Consider the following 16,198-nt stretch of genomic DNA (forward strand, 5'->3'; position numbering starts at 1 on the left):
CATTTGGCAATAAAATCCACAATGTCACGCTTCATTCTACTCCACCAAAAGTGTTGCTTTAGGTCACGGTACATCTTGGTTGCACCCGGATGTATCGAATACCTCAAACTATGAGCCTCTGTCAGAATAGTGTTGATCAAATCATCGACGCGGGGTACGCATACACTTCCCTTGATCCTCAAAACACCTTCCTCATCGATTTGTGCTTCCTTAGCCTCTCCTCGCAATACCTTATCTTGAATTCTGTGCAGTTTCTCATCATCAGACTGTCTTCCCTTAATCTTGTCAAGGAAGAAAGATCTTGCCTCCACAGAGGCCAACAATCCTCCCTTCTCATTTACTTCTAATCTCATCAAGTCATTAGCTAGAGTCTGAACCTCTCTAGCCAATGGGCGTCTAGAAGCTTGCAAGTGAGCTAGACTTCCCATGCTTCCCGCCTTTCTACTTAAAGCATCCGCTACAACATTCGCCTTTCCCGGATGATACAAGATAGTGATGTCGTAGTCCTTCACTAGTTCCATCCATCTCCTCTGTCTCAAGTTCAAATCCTTCTGAGTAAAGACATACTGAAGGCTACGATGATCCGTGTAGACCTCACACTTAACCCCATATAAATAGTGTCTCCATTGTTTTAATGCAAACACTACCGCAGCCAATTCCAAATCATGAGTTGGATAGTTACGTTCATGCACCTTTAATTACCTTGAAGCATAAGCAATCACACTCTTCTCTTGCATTAGTACTGCACCCAAACCAGAATAGGATGCATCACAATAAACAATGAAGTTCTTACCCTCTACTGGCAAGGTAAGGATAGGTGCGGTAGTCAACAAAGTCTTGAGCTTCTGAAAGCTTTCCTCACATTCGTCCGACCATACAAATGGAACATTCTGCTTAGTCAAGTTCGTCAATTGGGAAGCAATAGAAGAGAATCCCTTGACAAATCGGCGGTAGTAGCTTGCTAACCCAACAAAGCTCCTTATTTCCGATACATTAGTAGGTCTTACCCAATTCTTCACTGTCTCAATCTTAGAAGGATCCACCATCACTCCATCCTTAGAAACCACGTGTCCCAAGAAGGACACTGCATCTAGCCAAAATTCACACTTAGAGAACTTGGCATAAAGCTTTTTCTCCCTCAACATTTCCAGTACCATTCTCAAATGCTCTTCATGTTCCTTCTTGCTCTTTGAGTATACCAATATATCATCAATAAATACGATCACGAAGAGGTCCAAATATGGCTTAAAATCCCCTTCATCAAGCTCATGAACGCAGCAAGGGCATTCGTAAGACCAAAAGACATCACTACAAATTCGTAATGCCCATACCTCGTTCGAAAAGCAGTCTTTGGCACATCCGTTGCCCGTATTTTCAACGGATGATAACCGGATCTCAAGTCAATCTTAGAGAAGACACAAGCACCTTGTAACTGATCGAACAACTCATCAATGCGAGGAAGAGGATACTTGTTCTTTATGGTTACCTTATTCAGTTGTCTGTAGTCTATGCACATTCGAAAACTCCCATCCTTCTTCTTCACAAACAAAACCGGAGCACCCCAAGGAGATGCACTTGGTCTAATAAAGCCTTTGTTTAACAACTCTTGAAGTTGGGCTTTTAACTCTCTTAACTCCGCGGGAGCCATTCTGTAAGGGGGTATAGAAATGGGGCGAGTACCCGGTTCAAGGTCAATACAGAAATCAATATCCCTATCTGGTGGCATACCAGGAAGATCTGCAGGGAACACATCTAGAAACTTACGGACCACCGAAACTGACTCAATCGAAGGTACTTGGGTAGTGTCGTCCTTGAGATGTGCCAAGAAAGCTAAACACCCTTTACTAACCATTTTCTTAGCACGAAGAAGGGAGATGATACACACCGGATTGGAAGTGTAGTCACCCTCCCAAACTAACGGATCTGTCCCAGGCTTGGCTAACGTCACCGTTTTAGCATTACAATCCAAAATCGCAAATTGCGGAGAAAGCCAAGTCATACCCAGAATTAAATCAAAATCATCCATTTCTAAGATAACCAAATCTACATAAGTGTTGCTCCCCACAAAGTTCACCAAACAAGACCTATACACCTTTTCAACTACCACAGACTCACCCACCGGAGTAGAAACACGAATAGGCATATCAAGTAATTCACAATGTAAATTTAGACCATTAGCAAATGAGGAAGATACATAAGAAAATGTAGATCCAAGATCAAACAATACAGAAGCCATGCAATCACAAACCAGAAGATTACCTGTGATGACAGCATCAGATGCCTCCGCTTCAGACCGCCCAGGGAAAGCATAACAATGGGCCCTATCGTTCGTCTGTCCGTTGCCCCTACCATGTTGTGATGTAGTGGCTCCAGTTTGCCCATCACCTCGACCATTTTGGTGACCACCATTACCTCAACCACCATGTTCTCCAGAATAACGGCCTCTACCATGACCACCTCTACCTCTAGCCATTGGGGGTCTATAACTCTGTTTTGGACAATTTCTCCTAATATGCCCAGTCTCCCCACACCCATAACACTCTCTGGAGTCAAGCATAGGTCTCTCAGAGAAGTGTTGACCGGTCTGAGGTGGACCCCCAACTACAGTCTGTAGTGAAGACTGAATGGGTCGAACTGAGTAACCTCCGGAACCTTGTCCTCTAGAGTAAGAACCATTAAACTCACCTCCCTTTCAAAACCTTTTTGATGTCGATGTCGTGGTGAAGTCATCTGGCTTCACTCCTTCCACCTCTATCACGAAGTCTACCACCTCTTGGAAGGATTTTTCCGTAGCCGCTACCTGTAAGGCTGAAATCCGCAACTCTGACCTCAACCCCTTCACAAAACGGCGAATCCGCTCTTGTGGACTGAAACATAGTTGGGTGGCATACCGGGATAATGCACGAAACTTAGCCTCATATGCATTGACCGACATCCTACCTTGCTCTAGGCTCAAGAACTCATCCCTTTTCCTATCCCTTAAAGTTCGGGGGATATACTTGTCCATAAACAAGCTAGAGAATGAGGCCCAAGTCATAGGTGGTGCCTATGTTGGTTGACACTCAATATGTGACCGCCACCACATTTTGGCGTTCCCTTGAAACTGATAAGTCACAAACTCCACACCAAACCGTTCTACTATACCCATCTTGTGTAGTAGCTCGTGACAGTCAACCAGAAAATCATAAGCATCCTCCGATTCAGCACCCTTGAAGACCGGAGGTTTCAATTTCAAGAACTTACTGAAAAGTTCATGCTGATCATTTGTCATTATAGGCCCAGTAGTCAGACGTTGAAATGTGCCTATGTCCAATGAGGCATCCATACGAGGAGCCATAGTGGCTGCATGTTGTACTTCTGAAACCGGAGGTGTTGGCGCAGAAAACACTGGAGGTGCCTGACCTTGATCAGACAACCCACTGAGATAGGCGAGAACCTGATTGATCATCTCTGGGGTAGGTTGGGGTGGCAATCCCTCATTCTGCACTTGTTCATTTTCCCCATCCTCCCCTTCTCTTATTACTTCCTCAGTCGGTGGAGGAGTCACTGCCCTAGTATCAGATGGGCTAGGTGTTCGTCCTCTTCCCCTAGAGGACGTCCTCCCACGACCTCTACCACAGCCTCTTGCCGCTGCTCTTCCTCGAGCTACAGCCCCAGTGGCTGGCTCAGACGCACCCTGTCCCGCCGGTGCTGGTGTTGGTGTTGGCGTAGTCGTTGCTCTAGTTCTAACCATCTGCGAAAGAGAGTGAAGATGGTCAGATACCAATTCGTATCGCCTAGATACCAATTGGACTCAAGTAGTAGCACGAAAGAAAGAATGAAAGAGTGAAATTTTCCTAAAGTCTTATAGCCTCTCAAGGAAAAGTAAAGGCGTCCCCCTACCGTTCCTTAAGACTCTACTAGACCTGTTCTTGTGTGATGAGACCAACGAACCTAATGCTCTGATACCAAGTTTGTCACGACCCAAATCCGGGCCGCGACTGGCACCCACACTTACCCCCCTATGTGAGCGAACCAACCAAATCTAAACCTTAACATTTCAATATAATATCAACAAAAGTAATGCGGAAGACTTAAACTCATTAATAAAATCAATAACTATTATTATCCCCAAAATCTGGAAGTCATCATCACAAGAACATCTACGATCAAATGACTAAACTAAGAGTTTCTAAAAGCTAAAAATACATAAGAAGCTAGTCCATGCCGGAGGTTCAAGGCATCAAGACTTGGAGAAGAAGACCCAGTCCAAGCTAGAAGCATTAGCTCACCCTGAATTTCCGATATGACGAAGACTGGCTAGAATCACTGCTGAGTTGAAGATGACAGAACGTTTGCTGCACTCCACAAATAACAAGAAGAAAACATAAAAGTAGGGGTCAGTACAAACCACGGGTACAGAGTAGATATCATCGGTCAACTAAAAATAGAGAACAGTATATATCAAGTAATATCATAAATCAACTATAAAACTCAACATGTAGCAACAACAAGTACTATAATCATCAATAAGTACCATCAAGTTCATCCATGAGGGCTCAAGCCTCAACACCATACTCATTTGGGAATTAAGTTTATTAAGTTGAGTATATTATCATCTTTCAAGATTCATTATCTTTCTTCCTCTTGTGTCGGTATGTGACACTCCGATCCCCTACTGCTATGTGTCGGTACGTGACACTCCGATCCCCTAATTCTACGTGTCGGTTCGTGACACCCGATCCCCTATATGTGTCGGTAAGTGACACTCCGATCCCCTATATGTGTCGGTACGTGACACTCCGATCCCCTATATGTGTCGGTACGTGACACTCCGATCCCCTAATTCTACGTGTCGGAACGTGACACTCCGATCCACTAATACTATGTGTCGGAACGTGACACTCCGATCCACTAATATCATTCTGTAAATCATCAAGCCTTCTCTATACCAAGGCATCATCAATCCCATTACTTTAATTCATCAAGCCTTCTTCTATACCAAGGCCTCATCATTAATAATATATATTAAAGTTTCTTTTCAAGATTTGGGATTCAATATTTTCATCATGCTTATCTTATCACAATCACATAATCATATTCATGCAAACATACCATTAAGCATATAGTAGGGTTTACAATACTACCAATACATATCAATCTCTACTAAGAGTTTACTATGAAAGCATGAAAACCATAACCTACCTCCACCGAAGAATTGCGATCAACAAGCTATCTTCTCAAAATCCTTGCTATCCTCTTCGTTTCTCTCTCTCTCTACTTGTTCTCTTTCTTTTTCTGTTTTCTCTTTGTTCTTTCTATTTTTCTTGTTCAAACCCTCTTTCTTTTACCCTAATTAGTATATAATTAAGAATAAAAGATGGCAATAATACCCCACTAATTAACTTAGGGTTACCTCTTTTAAACCCCAAGAATTTGAGTTATTAATATAAACCCACGAACTTTATAATTAAGGCAAGAACAGTCAAAAACGTCCCTTAAAACTTAACCAGAAATCCGACTCCAACTGGGATTATGTAAACTGTGACGGGCCGTCGCGCCTGCGACGGTCCGTCCTGCAGGCCGTCGCAAGGGTCAGAGACTCAGTTTCCACTTAATTATCTGTGACGGTCCGTCACGCCTGTGACGGTCCGTCACGCCTGTGACGGTCCGTCCTGCCATTCCGTTACGAAGTTCAGAGAGTCGATTTTCAGTACCCAATTTCAGATTTTCTAAGTGTTTTGAAACGAGACCCTGCGACGGTCCGTCGTGCCCATGACGGTCCGTCGTGGGGTCCGTCGCTTCTGCCAGTTTTTCTAGAATTGAAGTTTGTTGCTCAAAACGACTAAACAGGTCGTTACAAATTGTCTATCTCAATATATTAAATTTAAATCCAATTAGATACTAAATTACATACAGCCTACACGATTTTTACTTTTGTGTTATCTCTGTTCAATCTATTAGAACGTATATGATTATAATAATTAAGTCAACTGCTAATCATTACTGATAATTGGTAATGAAGAAGTTATACAACAATACCAAAAACTCATGTGAATGACCAAGAAACTTTCAACCAAATTTTTATTAAAATCCACAAAAAGAAAACAAAACCAAACTTATATTGGTTGTTACTCCACTTTGACCGATCATTACCCCTAGAATTGTCCCCTAATCAGTGAATTAATATTCTAACCAAGGAATTGTCTTCTGGTTCCATTCATCCAACACAACAACACGATAATGCTTCTATATTCACTGTATGTCTATACAATTATGAAGCTTCAATTGTTATATGAATACGTTAGTTTTGTTTTTTTTAATAACCATAAGATAATTATTAATTTAAACATTTGCCTCCACCAACCTCAATCTAATAAACTAACAGCACTTTTCAACATTAACTAGCGCCTCAAATTTCCTTTATAAAATAATAATTTACTAATATATGACAATAGTAATACATTTCGAATTGATCATAAGTTCTGGAAATTACCTCGAGTACACATGACTTTCATTCATTCAACGACGTTATTCTCCTCTTCCCCTCCTTTCTACCTTTCTACATATAATTTGTTAACCTAATTATTTAAAATCCATTTATAAAAGTGTGAAAGTGACTCATTATTAATTATAATATTATGTTCTTTATCCACCAACTAAATAAGTTATTAAAACTACCCCATTATTTCTATAATTGTAGTTATGAATGGTCAAAAATACCTATTTAAATTATATTGAAAGAGTATATTATGAAATAAAAAGCTGTAATATATAAAACGACTAAATGGGTCGTTACACTTTCCTTGCGATAGACTGTAACATATATAAACATATACTAATCAAAGAATTAATGAAAGAATTTAAAGGGAAATTATAAGGTATTTATTTAATTCAATCAGTGTATTGAGATGAAAATAAGAGAAAAAAGTAAAAATAAATGATAAAATTGATAAAAATAGAAAAGTGTCACATCAGCAATTTCATATCCAGCTTTATATATATATATATATATATATATATATATATATATATAGAGAGAGAGAGAGAGAGAGAGAGAGAAATTATATTGAGTCTTAAATGAGATGCATAACTGCATTTTTTATCTTGACATTTAAATGCATAAATGCATTTTTCGCATCATACGTATTAACTTTCTTAAAAGTGTTATTTTAAATTAATGAAATATAATTATATTATTGGATAAGGTGTGTCACCGCATCCTTGAGTTTATTTTAATGTCCTAAGAAAAAGTTGTGTACCCACATTCTTAATCGAACAAATATTTTTAACAGTTTATATATCCATCCAAATGCTTACCTATTGGTAGAAAGCTTAAGCGTATTATTAATGACTAAATTATTGTTATACTATTTATATTCATGAATACTATTTATATAAAAGAAAATCTAAAATCTTAAACACATAAAAGTATTTTCATATTCAAAATGTATTTACATTTTAGTATTCTTGCAAGTTATAACAAAAAATATTTAAAATAGAAATAAAACTGTTTAATTTTTTATCTCTTGATTTTCTAAAATAATTTTGTTTAGAATATGATTCTTTTAGGCTGGAGGTTAATTTTAATTTGATACAAGAGGTACTTAATTGATAGTAGCCTGTGATACCAATGAAAGATAACATAGAATAAAACAAATAGGAAATGTTTCAATATTCGTGTCAAAATTAAACACACATAAAATTTGATCAGCTACACAATATAAATCAAGTATTATAAGATTATGAAAATGAAATTATACAATAAAATTTAAATGATACCTCTTGTTGAATCAATTCATGAAGAGAAAATAATTTCAATAAGAAACCACGAAAGCAAATCTCAAACTCAACCTTTATTTATTGGTTCGGTATACTATTGGGTTATTGGTTAAATCGATAACTCAATAAGGCGGTAGTAATTTATTATTTTACCCTTTCTAATTATTAAATATTAATGATTTAATATAAAATTAGTCACACAACTATGTCAAACTATTAGTACTTTACGAACATCATACTAGGCCGCTTTACTAGTTTTTACTTGTAAATAAAACCTAAAGACTAAAGTGAGGGGTTAAAAATTATATCGTGTCAAATTGTTCGAAAAGTGAAAAATCATAAAATTATTTTATTGAGCATTTTCTTATTGGATAATTCGAAAACAAAACTGTTAATGACCAAAAACTAAAAACAAATAAGTCAAAGTCAATAACATATAAAACCAAACCACGATTGATGCATACCCCTATTTGTTTGAGTTGAATATATATAATGTAGAGAGAGAAATGTTTCAACTAACATGTAAGCTTTCTATTATTCTTTTCCGTAACTTCCTTACATGGGAATATAGAATGTAAATTGACAACCTTTTTCTTTGGTATGATGAGATTAAAAAAATTACTTATAGAAATGTCTTCTATATATAAAATGCTAAAACGGAGCAGATGGCAGCTTTTTATTGGACAAGAAATGTCTAACTAGTTGTAGGGCTTGTTTTGGCTTGAATGTTGGAACTTGATGACCAGCTCCTCTTATTGTTACAAAATATAATCCATCATAGCCAACTGTCCATCCACCAACCTATTAACATTTTACATGTTAATATTAGTTTCCAATATTAACTAATTACAAGTTATTTATTTAGTAATATACCTGTTTATTGTTAGTGTACCAAGGAGTCCAATCTTCAGTAATCTTCAATCCAAGTTTTTTCAAAGTTAATCTTGTAGAAGTGACTGGGATTCTACCATCGGTATCTCCACTGATATTAAAAATATAAATCGAGAATTTAATATTGATTTACTACTATTCTTTTTCTTTTTTTTTCCAATTGAAATCGAACTATGAATTACCTATAGATCCAAACGCGTATACCACTATCAATTAGTTTTTTGATGGTAGGAACCATGGAAAATGGTGCATCACTCCAAAATGAGATATTATTGCTGCAAAAATAATATGGGTATTAGTCATATAACTAATAATCATAATGGTTATGGCCAATGACAGGCCATGGGTTTGAATCCAGAACTCCTTTCATTGAAACTGTGCTTAAAGAGTCAAGACATAACTTTTGTCTAACATTAAATATATATCCTTTATATATATATATATATATATATATATATATATATATATATATATATATTTTGCTGACCTGCAATGAGTCCATGGATAAGGAATTTTGGTGATATTTGCGTGAAGTGCAGCTTGAACATCTAGTCTATTCATATAAGTTTCTGTGTAATCAGAGAGACAAGGATCGTACCCCAAAGGTCTTTTGAGCCATCCATCCTACATGTTTCTATTTTTAGTAATTAACCACATGTGATAAGAATTTTTTGTGTTATTAATAAGATACTCACAATTGTTGATAAGGAGTTTGGAAGTGTGCTGAAGTTGCTGTTAACACAATTGGGGGCGTAAAGGCTGTACATGTCTAAGATTTTGTATACAGCAAAGTACTGATTTAGAAGATTGTCGCAGTCATCACCTACAGGTTTCAAGCTGAAATTGCAAACTCTTTTAATGGAATCGTACAAATGATCTGATATCACTGCATGATCCCAAGCATAGTCTATCATTCCTTTTTGGTCTGTTTCATCGTCTATCAATGCATTCCCGATCTGCAGTTCCTTAAGACAGTAATGACACAGACATATCCAACATTATAATCTTGATTGATTGAGTTGGTAAACACAAACATACCATGAATCCTTTGAAATTTATGCGATCCTCTTTTTTGACCTTCTTATTGTTGTCAAAGATTTGCTCTGCTAGCTGGGGAACATAGTGCCCTGAATAATTAAATTCAATGGAGTATGTATTATAACTCACTACATTATTTATTTTTATTTATAAAAGGAGATGTTTGAAATTAATGTGGATATTTACCAGCGTAACTTTCACCAGCAATGTAGAATTTATGTGACTTGAACTGTGGAAATCTTCGAAACCAATTGACCAGAAATTTATATGAATCTTGGGCTGATAAATAAAAGGAAAAAGATAAGCAAAATAATTGTTGGAATTAAAAAGAAGTAACCATTAATTTTTTTTTACCTGTAACAGTGTCTCCAAGCTCTTTGATATCAGTGGAGGTGTTTGTGTATGAAAATCCAACACCAACAGGGGATTCCAAGAACAATAGGTTTGCAGCTGCGGATTTGATTTACAACATTATTTTAGTTACTTGATAATGGAGTATATTATTTATTATTAATAAATTGCTCTTGTTTATTTACCTTTATTCCAAGTGAAATGGTTAAACTTGAGCTCTGGCTTATTTTTCTGTGTTAAGAAAGGTCCTAACTCCTCTGCTTCACCATACCCAATGGAGGAGCATCCTGGGCCTGAAAATAAGAGCCACATAACGTTCATTAGTGTGAAATACGGGTGAAATATGTTATTTTATCATTCTCGCCAAATATTCTGGTTAAAGAATATTTTTTTATAAATATGACTTTGTAAATAGTATAATTTAACTCTATGAAAAATATCAACTTCATTAAAGAAAAGGATAAAAAAGGAAAAAAAATTCAAATGTCCTTTTCTACTTTGATCAATTCAATTATTTTGAACAAAAAAATTTAAATATTATATACCAACTATACATTGATTATATACAATTCTAGTAAATAAAACCAAGATGATCGATTAGTCCCTCTTTTCTTTTATTTTTGAAATTCTTATTTTCATAGGTGTATGTATAGCAAAAGTGAAATAGGGAAATGGATTACAAATCTTCGTCAATAAGGTAAAAAGGTCAGGTAACTAACCAATTGAGTTACTAAGATTATGCAATCTGTTTTTTTTTTTTTTTCATAATGAAGCAAAAACAAAGAAAAAATTGGAAAAAAAAACATTGTTTTTGATTTATTAGTAGTTAGACTTTGGGTTAAATTTATCCGAACTGAGTGTTTACACAAGTTAATATAAGCATGTCATGTGTCTAAATTTATTATTCATTTTATTTCATTAAATCATATAATAATAAAGATTGCATTAACTTGATATAAATACCCAATGCACGTTAAAAGAAAAGACATAAAGACACCATTAAAGTTATTCCATATTTACATAAAGATATCTAAACTTTTAAAATATTCTATCACATCACTAAATAAATATGGGACAACTTTAATGGTGTCTCGTACAACTTTTAATCACTCTTTCCTTCTGTTCAAAGTGATAAAAAGCAAGTGAATAATAATAATAATCATTTGCCTTTCTTGGAAAAACTTTTTTTTTTCCTTTTATGTTTTAGTATCCTTTCATTGCTTATCTTTGTTTCTAAGCATATATAGTTGGAGACAATGACATGTCATATTTATGTTTGACCAAGAAAACCAAAAAGAAAAATCACTTTATTTGCATTTTTAAAGTTAAAATTTAAAAGTTGTGTTTGATCATAATTTTACGACGGATATTTAAAATATAAAATTACTAAATATCATTTGAACATAGAATGTAATTTAATAGAGTTAATTTATGAAATAAAAAATTAAGAAATCTTTTAAAGCAAAATAACTTAAATAATGAAAAAAGTAAAAAAGGGGAAAACAGAGTTTTAGGTTGTATTCCGAATTCCAAATACAACTTAAATTAAATTTACAATTTTTCATAGTCAAACACTATTAAATTAGAACAAAATGAAATATTTTTTCAAACAAATTGAAAAATTCTCATGGCCAAATATGGTAACTTTCAACCTTCATTCCCAATATTTATTTATTCCTACCTTCATCCATTTTTATCTATATATAATACTAAAATATTTATTCAATAATACTTGTTTGATTTTAGTAAATCAAAAGACAATTCATTTTTGTTATTAATTATTACTGGTCAATATCTAATATATTTCTCAAAGCATAAAATTCAATACATTCAAGAGATAATACTTTCTCTATTCTTATTTACTTGTTCATATTTCCTCTTTTAGATGTTCCTATTTGCTTCTCCATTTTGACAAATCAAGAAAGAACAATTTTTTTTCTATTATATCCTCATTTAACTTTTTGAAAATTTCTAAATTTTTATTCATCCTTTTTAAAATCATATTTAATAAGGATAAAATTATAAATTTTACAATATTAATTATTTGTTATCTTAATATGTAAGCCTTTTCTAAAGTAAACAATTAAATAGGGACAGAAACAGTATTATTTATTTATTCTTAAAATGCGTGCAAAATTAATAGTGAATCACTGTAATTGAACAGAAAGGGGGGATTACTAATGAAATCCTCACCACAAGTAAAAGTTTTTGATAACCAAAAAGATGGATTTTGTAAAGAAAAAGTTTAATGAAGTCATGTTTGTGTTCCCAAACAATTAAAAACACCATCCAGAAATAGAATAAGCAAGACTATATTATAGAAATAAAATGAACTTGTGTATAGTGAGTAACCTCCATTGAGCCATAAAAGTAAGGGCTTTTTGCTGGAGTTGGTAGTTGCCTCAAAAAACCAGTAGAAAAGTGCTCTTCCATGGGTCTCATTGACAGTAACATATCCAGCATACTGTTTAAAACTCACTGGTGGCTGACCGGGTAAGTCGATTACACGATCTGCTTCTTGTTCCTCAAATAATTGTTTGTTAATGTCACCCCTTGATGTTCCTAATAAAATTGAAATTATAAACCCAAGAAAATTAATGTAGAAAAAATATCGAAACATTTTTATCAACTTGTTAATGAGACAGAGGAGACTGTGTGTGGTTTATATATAGTAGTCATGATAAGACAGATAAGCACTTATCTGTCACACTCCATCTCTTATTATTTCATTTCCATCATGTAATATCTCCAACTTCTCCCGTTTCAAAAATAATAACATTGTTTTCTTTTTAATTTGTTTAAGAAAATTACTTTTTATTTTTTAGATATTATTTTAATTTTAGTTTTTCACATGATATGTTCAAATTCGTAAATCTTCTTTCTTTTATATTTGACTCTTATAAATACTCACTTTTCAAGTAATCAATTCATCAAGATTTTTCTATATTTTGATTTTAATTAACTTATATTAATAAAATTACTCTCTCTATTTTCTATTAATTGTTCACTTTTAAATTGACACATCAATTACAAAAATAATTATTAACATATTAAATTTATCATTTTATCCTGCAAAATTTGGGGAATAGATGATTTAACCCCATATATATCGCTCTCTCCTTGTAATTTTAATATATTAAAAATCAAATTTACACATTATATATTCAGCAAAATAAATATCATATAAACTTCGCTAATGGCATTCAAAAGTGTCCAAAATATATGTATTAGTTTTCAGTAGGCTTATATATTTAAATAAAACCTTTGAAAATATATATTATATATAAAAAATAAATATATATCAAATTCAAACAAGTAAAAGAATCTCTAGAATCATTCGCCATATAAGGAGAAGCATCTAAATTCTCTGCATTGGAATTATCTAATTTAAAGTTAAACATGTTGGTATTGTCACACCAACCATACAAGGTTTTGCTTTAGAAAACTGCAACACAAAGAAAAAGAATAAAATAAACTATTTGGTCAATTGCTTGGGATGTAAATGTTTGAAAGTCTTCAGTTAAGACCCAACAAGACTTTTTTAAGATAAATAAATATTTTCATTACAGTTGGGGATATCATAAAAACTATGAATCTTTGACCAATGATATATCATAAATGATGATCCTCTAGAGCAATGAAATTAATAAATGTCTCAAGAGAAAAGCATTATAGATGAATAAGGTCTCCATTAGTTGACCGCTCGGGATTTTCACTCTAGGTGATACAAATTGGTATCTGACCATCTTCACTCTATTTCGCAGATAGTTAGAACTAGAGCAACGACTGCGCCAACATCAACATCGGCAAGACAAGAAGCGTCTGAGCCAGCCACTGGGGCTGTAGCTCGAGGAAGAGTAGCGGCAAGAGGCCGTGGTAGAGGTCGTGGGAGGACGTCCTCTAGAGGAAGAGGACGAGCACCTAGCCCATCTGATACTAGGGTAGTGACTCCTCCACCGACTGAAGAAGTAGTAAGAGAGGGTGAGGAAGGGGAAACTGAACAAGTACAGAATGAGGGATTGCCTCCCCAACCTACCCCAGAGATGATCAATCAGGTTCTTGCTTATCTTAGTGGGTTATCTGATCAAGGTCAAACACCTCCAGTGTTTTCTGCACCAGCACCTCAGGGTCCGAAGGTACAACATGCGGCTACTGCGGCTCCCCGCATGGATGTTCCATTGGAAATAGGCACGTTTCCTCGTCTGACTACAGGGCCTATAATGACAAATGATCAACATGAACTTTTCAGTAAGTTCTTGAAATTGAAACCTCCAGTCTTCAAGGGTGCTGAATCGGAGGATGCTTATGATTTTCTGATTGACTGTCACGAGCTACTACACAAGATGGGTATAGTAGAACGGTTTGGTGTTGAGTTTGTGACTTATCAGTTTCAAGGGAACGCCAAAATGTGGTGGCGGTCACATGTTGAGTGTCAACCAACAGAGGCACCACCTATGACTTGGGCATCATTCTCTAGCTTGTTTATGGAGAAGTATATCCCCCGAACTTTGAGGGATAGGAAAAGAGATGAATTTTTGAGCCTAGAGCAAGGTAGGATGTCGGTTACTGCATATGAGGCTAAGTTTTGTGCATTATCCCGGTATGCCACTCAGCTTTGTTTCAGTCCACAAGAGCGGATTCGCCGTTTTGTGAAGGGGTTGAGGTCAGAATTGCGGATTTCAGCCTTACAGGTAGCGACTACAGCGAAATCCTTTCAAGAAGTGGTAGACTTCGTGATAGAGGTAGAGGGAGTGAAGCCAAATGACTTCACCATGGCATCGACATCAAAAAGGTTTCGAAAGGGAGGTGAGTTTAATGGTTCTTACTCTAGAGGACAGGGTTCAGGAGGTTACTCAGTTCGACCAATTCAGTCTTCGCTACAGACTGTAGTTGGGGGTCCACCTCAGACCGGTCAACACTTCTCTGAGAGACCTATGCTTGACTCCAGAGAGTGATATGGATGTGGGGAGACTGGACATATTAGGAGAAATTGTCCAAAACAGAGTTATAGACCCCCAATGGCTAGAGGTAGAGGTGGTCATGGTAGAGGCCGTTATTCTGGGGACGTGGTGGTCGAGGTAATGGTGGTCACCAAAACGGCCGAGGTGATGGGCAAACTGGAGCCACTACATCACAACATGGTAGGGGCAATGGACAGACAAACGATAGGGCCCATTGTTACGCTTTCCCTGGGCGGTCTGAAGCGGAGGCATCTAATGCTGTCATCACAAGTAATCTTTTGGTTTGTGATTGCATGGCTTCTGTATTGTTCGATCTCGGATCCACATTTTCTTATGTATCTTTCTCATTTGCTAATGGTCTTAATTTACATTGTGAATTACATGACATGCCTATTCGTGTTTCTACTCCGGTGGGTGAGTCTGTGATAGTTGAAAAGGTGTATAGGTCTTGTCTTGTAACTTTTATGGGGAGCAATACTCATGTAGACTTGGTTATCTTAAAAATGGTTGACTTTGATGTAATTCTGGGTATGACTTGGCTTTCTCCGAATTTTGCAATCTTGGATTGTAATGCTAAAACTGTGACGTTAGCCAAGCCTGGGACAGATCCGTTAGTGTGGGAGGGTGACTACACTTCTAATCCGATTTGTATCATCTCCTTCCTTCGTGCTAAGAAAATGGTTAGTAAGGGTTGTTTGGCGTTCTTGGCACATCTCAGGGATGATACTACCCAAGTACCTTCAATTGAGTCGGTTTTGGTAGTCCGCGAATTTTTAGATGTGTTTCCCGCAGACCTTCCTGGTATGCCACCGGATAGAGATATTGACTTCTGCATTGATCTTGAACCGGGTGCTCGCCCCATTTCTATACCCCCTTATAGAATGGCTCCCGCTGAGTTAAGGGAGTTAAAGGCTCAACTTCAAGAGTTGCTAAGCAAAGGCTTTATTAGACCAAGTGCATCTCCTTGGGGTGCTCTAGTATTATTTGTGAAGAAAAAGGATGGGAGTTTTCGGATGTGCATAGACTACAGACAGTTGAACAAGGTAACTATTAAGAACAAGTATCCTCTTCCTCGCATTGATGACTTGTTCGATCAGTTACAAGGTGCTTGTGTCTTCTATACGATTGACTTGAGATCCAGTTATCATCAATTGAAAATACGGGCAACGGATAAGCCAAAGGCTGCTTTTCGAACA

General features: G+C 35.8%; 1 protein-coding gene across 1 annotated transcript; it reads right to left on the minus strand.

Annotated features, from left to right (window-relative positions):
• Positions 1-8,270: 8,270 nt before the first annotated feature.
• LOC101264872 (serine carboxypeptidase-like 34) lies at positions 8,271-12,742 on the minus strand. Its single transcript, XM_004231451.5, has 10 exons — positions 12,394-12,742; positions 10,227-10,334; positions 10,045-10,140; positions 9,877-9,969; positions 9,691-9,779; positions 9,348-9,608; positions 9,140-9,276; positions 8,835-8,927; positions 8,635-8,743; positions 8,271-8,562 (listed from the first exon to the last, which is right to left on the minus strand). Exons 1-10 carry the CDS (start codon positions 12,659-12,661, stop codon positions 8,413-8,415), a joined length of 1,404 nt encoding a protein of 467 aa, XP_004231499.2. The 5' UTR covers positions 12,662-12,742; the 3' UTR covers positions 8,271-8,412.
• Positions 12,743-16,198: the final 3,456 nt, after the last annotated feature.

This window comes from Solanum lycopersicum, chromosome 2, assembly GCF_036512215.1.
Source record: "Solanum lycopersicum chromosome 2, SLM_r2.1".
Lineage (NCBI taxonomy): Eukaryota > Viridiplantae > Streptophyta > Magnoliopsida > Solanales > Solanaceae > Solanum > Solanum lycopersicum.

What these genes read in the sequence shown, in the direction of transcription:
- LOC101264872 (XM_004231451.5), bottom strand. Translation starts at nt 12,661, where the DNA reads ATGTTTCGATATTTTTTCTACATTAATTTTCTTGGGTTTATAATTTCA. An exon ending in GCTTGGAGACACTGTTACAG is followed by an intron (nt 9,970 to 10,044) that starts GTAAAAAAAAAT and finishes TTTATTTATCAG; the next exon opens with CCCAAGATTCATATAAATTT. An exon ending in GGTACACTAACAATAAACAG is followed by an intron (nt 8,563 to 8,634) that starts GTATATTACTAA and finishes AAATGTTAATAG; the next exon opens with GTTGGTGGATGGACAGTTGG.